At 41.3% G+C, this 8,948-nt stretch overlaps 1 protein-coding gene across 14 annotated transcripts in view; it reads right to left on the bottom strand.

Moving 5' to 3' along the window:
- Positions 1-5,227: 5,227 nt before the first annotated feature.
- SEMA6D (sema domain, transmembrane domain (TM), and cytoplasmic domain, (semaphorin) 6D) overlaps positions 5,228-8,948 on the bottom strand; it is a 382,134-nt gene continuing 378,413 nt past the window's right edge. For 12 of the 14 annotated variants that reach the window (XM_014944560.1, XM_014944559.1, XM_014944564.1 and 9 more), the window contains one exon: positions 5,228-8,935. In XM_014944560.1, the coding sequence (XP_014800046.1) occupies positions 7,632-8,935 (1,304 nt within the window). In that variant the 3' untranslated portion in view covers positions 5,228-7,631. The remainder of the gene's footprint in view (positions 8,936-8,948) is intronic. The other 2 variants (XM_014944569.1, XM_014944570.1) reach the window with 2 other exon arrangements.

Below are 8,948 nucleotides of genomic sequence, written 5' to 3'. Positions count from 1 at the left end.
GGGGAGAAATTCTACCTGGGGTTTTGTTTCTGTGGAAGAGAAAATCCAGTCTTTTACCAAGTACTGCAATTTAACCAAAGCAGCAGGAACTAGCAAGGAATGATTGTAATATGGGATATGTAGTGTATAGTAAAATGTCATTTTCAAGTGCTTTCTGAACTATCCATCCCAGTAATGAAGCAGTTCGGAAATATCATGTGACTTTCTCACGGTGTGCTGCACTCCATATAACCTCGTCTTTGATCATGATGTCACTTCAGATGAAAGACTTGCATGGAGAGTGGTGCGTTGTGCATTAGGATCAGCTGATACCCTCTGGGATCTGAACAGTGAAGGACTATTTGAGATGTGCACTCTCTGCTTGTCAAAGAGAAATAAGTGCTGCAGTAAAAATAGTAGTCGAATATCCAAACTCACCTCAGTCTGAGTAGAAGGAAGACTTCACATTTATGCAAAAGGACTGGCTTAATCTGAAAGTTCTCCTAGAAAGGATTTCAAGGATGAATAATCATTTTTACTGTCTTTCAGTTTAGGGTCCTAATTTCAGCTCAGTGCTTTTCTGAATGCTTGAGTGGCCCTGCTTGAGGAAGGGGGTTGGACAAGATGATATCCAGAGGTCCCTTCCAACCTCAGCCATTCTGTGATTTTGGTATTTTGGTACCCCTTACTTGAGTGTTATCAAGAGAAGTGAAACAAACATCACAAAACACCCTCTTCTGCTGTTGTTGGCATGAGCAGTTCCCCAACAGATAGTCTCAATGTGCTCAGTGAGTGCCTTTCTATAGCTTTTCTCTGTGCCTGGGTGTTTGGCAGCTTATGTCCCAGTTGAGTGTAATATATGATGTGCTTTTTTAGTGAATTTAAAACCAAGCAAACCTACAACTACACAGCTGTGGTCCGTGGATGGCAAGAGGTCTCCATACACAAAATGTCAGCTGGCCTAGGTAAGCCTGTTCAGCTCCTATTGCAGTACCTGCTGGAAAACCCTCCAAAACTCAGAAAAAGCAAACGGTTCCTGCAGAGGCATTTGTCTTATGCTGAAGCCTTGATTGACTTATAAAACAAACGTGGCCAGGGATGATGTTTGGGCTGTGTCTTGTTATAGCAAATGCTTTCCTGCAGATGCGCGTTGCGTTTTGCTTTGGCCTTGCTCACACCTCCTTAGCATTTGCTTTCTGGGAACGTCTGAGTGATTGAGGGTGAAGGCTTGGCCCCGTGCAGCTCTGCCATCTCATTCGATGGAGTCAGTATTTCACCTGTGCTAACAGTGACAGAGACTGAATGTCAGAGCTGCGTGCACGAGCTTTCACAGAAATCAATTCTCACATACAGCATTAATATTGGAAATGCTTCTCGCTCACCTAATCGTTGGCCAGGCACAATAACCTGTGACTAATAGCCATTCACGGTTATACAGCACGGCCTGATTATAAAAATCTGCCATTCGTCTGTAACAAAAAAAATCTCAAGCTGTTAATTGACCAACATGTATTCCTGAGGAAATCGGAGTAATCAGATGGCTATTCACTGCACAGAAAGGGAAGGTACAGCTCACTTCTGCATTGCTTTTATGATTCATCTGCTCTGATCTGCTTTTGATTATTTTTTCCTCATGTGGGGCCAGTATTGTAAATCAAAGATTTGAGAAATAAGCCTGTGCTTAAAGTGACCCAAATTAAAAGCCAGTTGCCACCTTTCTTCTCTTACCAGGCAGCCGTCCATTTCTGTGCAGAAATAGGCATACGTTAAAGGCTGTCATACAGCTACAGAAGCAGACCCGTTAGCTCATGCTCTGCCTTTGCCAATGTTTAAGGTCAGCTACTGGAAAAAATTACAAAACAGCTATTACAGCCAGGTATAATCCTGAAGAAGGCCCTTTATTGCGAACTGTTAGTCTTTGCTCATTTTTGTGCAAGTCAGTGGGATGCTGCCCTGGAAAAAGAGCCTTGGAGTTGCAAAACAGGGACAGCAAGATGTGTGCAGGTCAGTTTTGGGGTTAGTTTGGTTTATTTTTTTTTGGCCATTCAAGTTTTTCTGTAGTAAGCTCCCTTTTTTGTTGACAAATGGGGACCATTCCCGAAAACGGTCAGGACAGCTTGGCTTTCTTCTTCCCTCCTCTTAAAGTATTTCAGGAGCTTGAGTAACGCTTTTCCTGGCTGTCATGAAGGGCAGAGGCAGCAGTCTGGCAGAGAGGATGCAGCATCACCAGTGAGTCCAAGGCCTTCTCAAACTTTATCTAAACATGGTCACCCTCTGGCATCTCTGCTCTGGTCAGCAACCTTCACTGTAGGATGGACTTGGATCTAGTTATGATTCTAACAAGCAGAGCTCAGAAAAGTTGCTGGTGTCTGTAGGAAAAAAGCAAGCATGCAGACCATAAATCAGGTCATAGGATGAATTCAGAATGCACTGAAAATCAGAGCTTCCAATAAATTTCATTTCAGGCAGAGTAGAAAAGGTTTCTCAGTTGAGAGTTCAGGGCAGATTATAATTTCAGATGTGTGTCAGGCTAATGCAATATGTCTACAAAAATGTTTGCAGGCAGGCAGCAATGGCTGGTCCACAGTCAGGCCCTCACACCAGTTGCACTTTTAGTATGATTGAATAAAAGGGCGAGAATCTCTAGTTCTCTGAGCAAAGCTGAATCTAATTAAATATTTAATGTTTGGAGTTTTTTTCCTCCCAAATCCTTTGGTTTCTTGCTCTTTCATAGTGTGCTGTGATGACATTTGAACAACAAATGCAGTCTTGGTAGGTTGGTCTCCTGGTACTGCTTTTTATATGAAAAGCTTGCACATCCCAGCTGAAGTCCAGATGCTGCATTTATGAGATGATTTGTCGTGATCAATTTTTTAAAAATATTTTTCCATCCCGTGAAATTAATAGGCACCTGGGGAAATACCAACCAACTCCTCCCCGCTCCTGCAAATACTAACCTTTCCCAGATGGGAAGGGATTTCTCTTTCCCTTTATTTACCTGCAAGATGTCCTTGCTGGTGCTCAGAATCACAGAGGGAGAAGGAAAAATAAGAAAACCTTCGTAAGCGGAAAATGTTACAAAGAGACTAACTGCACACACTCCAACTAAGAACACTGCCTTCTGAGGCTCCATTATAGTGGATAAACCCTGCATAATCTTGCCAGGGTCACAGAGTGAGTCATTAGCAAGACGGCACTAAGACAGAGGCATCCTGATTTTTGTAACTACTCTGATTACTTTAAGACCCCAATTTAAAAGGCCACAGGTTTGTGCTGGCAACACAGCCATAGCGATAACTACTCACGGCTTTACAAATTGGTTTCCTTGCAATCATCTCACTACTGTGGGCCTGCAGCTCTTTTTTTATTTTGTGTTTTTCACTTGTCTGTGTTCAAAATTATTTATGTTTTTTTCTGCAAAAAGCAAAGAAAGCCAGAGATGAGTGGGAGCCACTCCTCTGCCTTCGCATGCCCACACCAGGACTGTCCAGGCTGCCCCGGCACTGGGGGCAACTCTGAGCTCTGGGCCTGGGACCTCCCCTTGCGAGTGTGTTCCTGCCACTCTTCATGCACTCATTGGGCACCGTGGATGCTTAAAACCAACCAATTGAGCATCTCAGGAGAAAAACTGAAATTGTTTTAATTTCTTTTCTTGCTAAGTTTTTTCTTATTGTTGCAGTTCTCTTTCAGAACAGGGAGTCTATATGTGGCTGCTTTGGCATCGGCGTTAAAGACAAAGCAGTTTAAAAGCTGCTGTTGTGGCTGGTTAGCCTTTGGCTGCCGAGTCCCCTCTCTGTTAGCAAAGGGAGAGTTGAACAAATGGTGAGTGTTTGTTCTCATAGCTTTCTGTGGTGTTTGCACCCACCACGTCACCTGGGAGAGACAACTGGCCAGACCCATCCAGCCACCACGTCTCTCTGGTTAAGTGAAGGTTGGTTCAATGCAGACTAAAACAAGTAACTGTGGAAATGGGCACTTGACACCTTTTCAATAGAATAAATGCAGATATTTTTCTGAACAAAAATAGTCCACAATTTGTGTGTTAGATGCACCTTTATATGTCACTAAAATAACTATTTGTAATTTCTCATTACCACCCTTAATGTCTGACTGAAGTAGGTGTGCATCAAAAGGTACAGCCCCTCCACAGAGGGCACACCCTCACCCACACTTGCTGACACCAGTCATGTCAAAGGCATAATTAATTTTAAAGTGGAAAAGCAGCACAGGCTTGCAGCATATGACAGCTGTATGTGTTTGATTCTTCATTTCATATAGAAAGACACCTACTGAAAAAAAAAATCACATCAATAAAAAGAAATCTAAATTTGTTTCTGCACTAGAAAAAATACATATTCAACTGTGTTTCTTTTTCCATTGAAAGGTATTTTTTTTCAGTAAGCTGAATGGCACAACTAAGTGCCATTGTATTGTTATAACATGCACAGTAATTTAAAATGAGTAATAGCTTGACATCATAATCTCATAACAAATAATTTTAATCCATTATCTAAAATCAACTTTTAATTAAAGAATACATTATATTTGTTTTCTGATACTGAATTACTTTGATTATTTTAAAATTACATGCGATGTTGGCACATACTAAATATATGGCATGTATATTTCTGTTGGGCTTTACTGTCTGCCTGAAATGTGACTTTCAATTATTAATCATTTGTTAAGTATTTAGGAATGTCCTGCTATGTAGGGTCTGCAATTAATCTCTTATCTTTTTGCAGCCTACATTTTAGAAGGCTATCTTCCATCTTCTTTCACAACGGTACTGTATTTGCAAAAAATTGATACAAGAAAGGTTCGCATGAACCACAGCCCAGCTGAAACCTGGATCAAGCTAAAGTTAAGTTTTCATTTGGGCATCTATTAGGTATTTTCAAATTTAGTGCATCTGTTGGTATGTCTATGGGCAGCCCTCAACCAGTACTGTACTCTCCCACTGCAGGCCGGTTACATAGATGTTTTATATTTAACTCACGAGGCTGAAAGTCATCTCTAGACACTCTCTCTCTCTCCAGAGCCTGCACGTCAACATGTGGCTGCGGTGGAAATGAAGGACACCTGTGAGCGTCACCGACCACCTCTGCAAGTCCCCTGTCAGGCTGAGGAAAGGATGTCTCTGCGCCGCCTCCACGGACCCATTAAAGGCAAGCGGGGTTTTTCCTCTATTGTAATCTCAACAACAACACACCTCAAACTGCCTTCTCTAATAATGAAATTAGACACGCAGTACATTGGAATATTTTATTTTGACTTTACATGCGGTGTTAAAAACCCAAATAACGTATTATTTACACATCCACAATACAAGTTTACAAGATATCTATACATGTTAAAGTACTCTATAGTATAGAGCAGCTTCATTTAAGGGTTACTTTTTTTATGCCGTACCATTAAAAAAGATACAATCTGCGTTTACCTTTGCACAAATGGATAAAGCATCTTTAATTATTAAATTAACAGAATAAGGACTAGGTTGAATGTTAGAAATTTCAACATAAATACTGAGAGAACTCACATTACCATCTACAAGGCAGCACAATGTTACAGGAGGTTATCAGGGTTCACATACATTTATCTTTCGGTTTCACACAAGTCTGTATTAATTAATATTTGTAAAGTGAATTCGGATCAGTTTGTGTCTTTTGACAACCCAGTATATTTTTAATAGTTATTAATCTGTAGTGTTTTAGTTGCAAGACAGAAGTGTTTAGGAAGAGAGATCATTGATTTTTGGATCCAGAGGTCTCAGGAAATAAATGTCCCTTACAGCCTTACAAGAAAAAATGACTACTTCTATCCTTTATTCTTTGTTCTGTAACAGAGATCCAGTTTTCAGTGACTAACCTTTTCTCCCCTTTGAACACATAATATAAATCTCTACCATCTCTGAAACCCATTGCAGTTATTTGTCCCGCTAATTCATGAATATTCCTCTGCCGTGGTTATTTCTATAGTTATGTTCAATAAACAATGTGGTAGTGTGTAGTTTGCAAGCTAAAATAGCCATCTGTGTTGAACATCAGCTGCAAGTGGATACTGTAAAACCTACTAAATAGCTTACACAACTTTAGCAGGTGTTCCATTACCCTAGAAACCTCATTTGATTTCACATTATAACTGTTTGATCCTTCGGAGAGCTGGAGTGGAATGTTTATCATGGTAAGGTGATTTAATGCTGCTGTCTTCTTGGATTGTAGGCTGCCTTTAGTTACCATTAATTATTCTTGCTTTTTATCTTTCTTTTTTTCTTTTTTTTTTGGGTGCTGTTGAGAGGTTTTACAACTGGCACTCGGGAGATACGTGCTATAGTGAGAACACTTGACAATTTATTTTTTTTTTTTTTTAGTACTTTTATCATTTGCATGAATAAGGCACAAAATGCACAGATTCAGGTAAACTCACACATAATATTTACAGAATATTGTCATTACCTGCATGACTTCGGAAAAAACCTTACATTACACAACAAAAACAAATTGATTGCACTACTGTTGAGTTTTCACAGACTGCTTCTGCCAGGCCAATTAATATTTCTTCTTTTTTATTGACAAGAGTCTATCACCATGTAGGGCATTATTAAATGCAACACAAACGTAACCTTCTCTAGTTACACAGGCCTTTGCCAAGTGAATTGATTATTAGCTGCCCTCAATGAGAAGTAAGGGGCTCAAGTTCACAGTGGCCAGGTATTGGATGGAGGCACTGTGGAAACACAGTAAAACTCCCCTGTTCCAGCCCAAAACACTAGATTTGAAATGCGCAGCTCTGAATCAATAGCAGCACAACAGAGTTATGAAGAATTACACGTATCTGCACCTTTCACTGGGTGACTGTTTCATCGAGGCGTTACCATTCAGAAGGCTGGCAGAGATGCGCAGTTCATCCTTAGCTGTCTCCAAACTGAACCCAACGGGCTGCAGAAGGCAGAGTCATCTGTTTGTTCAGTCATGCTCAATGTAAACAATTCCATAGCATAAAAGATGCAATGGGAATCTAAGTACATCCTAGTGTGTACAGTACACACGCACATCCACACACACGCACAGCTTTATCTGTGGCACAAACAAAATGCCACACACATGAAGAGAGAAAAAAAAAATAATAATGCTACAGTTGGGCCAGAGACTGAATTCCAGCAAATTGATTATTAACCCAGATATTCATTGAGACATTACCATTTTCTGACATTTGTGCAAGAGGCAAGGTGAATGCATACATATTAAAATGTTCACATTTAATGGGAAGGACCACGCTTAATGGCAGTCTAAAATGGAACCCATTTTTCAAGTATTTGCTTACTGATTTTTTTTTTCCCAAGAACTCTTTTTTTTAGCTATTTAGAACAGTAAAGTAGCCCCCACCCCATTGTGCTACATGTCTCCTTAGCTCCAAACAAAAGAAATGTAATGACCAGCACTTTCCTTTGTTTTTTGTGGTTGCTCTCAGCAAGCACACGAAGTCTTGCTATAGCTACATGTGGCAAGACACAGATGTTGCTGAAGTACAGACAGTTTCTTTGGCCACTTTGTTCTCTTTAATAACAAGCGAGTCTCTGTCTTACGTGTCTACCACATCGTCATCTCCCAACCTGTACAGGTCAATGCCACACTCATTTTTAGCACAGACATGTCCTAGTAACTGTATTTGTTCAGTGGTCTGACTGAAGTTGTCTGAGGAACAAATGAGGGTTTTGGTGGCACATCGGGTTTTAAGGAGGGTGTCCTCTTTATCCCTGTACGAGGAAGGGTGCCGTTGCTCGTGTAGCTGCTTTGCCTGGACAAGGAAGGCTGGAGGTGAACGCTGACGGGCGTCCCTTGCATGTAGTCCATCTTTGTGCCTGCCGTGGGAGGCATGTACCCCCCACGATTAATACTAGGCTGTCTGGATAACAAAACACCATTTGGTGAGTTTAAGTTTTTAGGAAGGGCAGATATTGAATGCCTTTGCGAAGAATTTTTGTGATAACCCCTCTGCCTTTCCAAAGAGGTCATTGGTACTGCAGGAGTGGTGGGAACGTCCACTCGTTTTGTGGGGCTGTTTCTTGGAAGAGTTGATGGAGGAGAGTATAAAGATGCCTCCCTGTTGGGAACCTTAGGTGGGATCTCAGACATGTTTCCCATTGGATCCAGCATTAAAGTCTGGTGGGCCATTTGAATATCTCCCATAATTGCTTTGGGATTACTAGTAGTTTCATTTAGGTGTTTCAGAAAATCATTCAGGGTGTTCCTGGAATCAACAGATCTCCTGTGGTCTCTTTTGCTGGATGGTTTTGTGAGCGGATGATCAATATGTTGCATCTTTTTGTCTGCCTTGTGCGCGTTAGAATTTGAGAAAGATGTGTTGTAATCATGGGTAGCATTGGGAAGAACAATAGCACTAGGAATATGTCCATGACTTAAAGGAGAGTGGGGTGGAGGACTGGAAGGAAAAAACTGAGGGCTTTTTAGTGGGGTTTCCTTTCGTGAAGCATTGAGGTTACTGTGTGCTTTGTCCGACTGACTTTTCATAGCCTGCAGAGTCTTTTGTTGAAGAACTGGTGTAGATTCAGGAGTTGGAAGCGCAGCTAACTCCGGAGGCTGGCCCCTGTGGTCCATCATCATGGACTTCGTATCACCGTTTGGTGGCAACTCCTTTCTGCTCGTCAACAGGTTTGTGTAAAGTTTGGGTGAATCAATGTTTTGCTGATATTCCTTGACGGGACTATCAAACAGCCCGTTCAGTTTAGCAAAGCTCCCACTGGAGTCAGTACAGGACTGAGCCGATTCCGCATCTTTGTGTATTTTTCTGGATTTCCGTACAAATATATCCCGGTAACAGTAAACAGCCACTCCCGCAATAAAGGCTCCCAGGACAAAAGCGGCAAAGACACAAGTGATTAGGACATTCATATGTACCATTTGGTTGGACTCTCCTGATTGTACTTCCCACCTTACACCTGCAAAAGACAT

Source organism: Calidris pugnax, unplaced genomic scaffold (genome assembly GCF_001431845.1).
Source record: "Calidris pugnax isolate Ruff unplaced genomic scaffold, ASM143184v1 scaffold70, whole genome shotgun sequence".
Taxonomy (NCBI): Eukaryota; Metazoa; Chordata; class Aves; order Charadriiformes; family Scolopacidae; genus Calidris; species Calidris pugnax.
The sequence above is the reverse complement of the archived record's forward strand: the minus strand, read 5'-3'. Positions and strand labels throughout refer to the sequence as shown.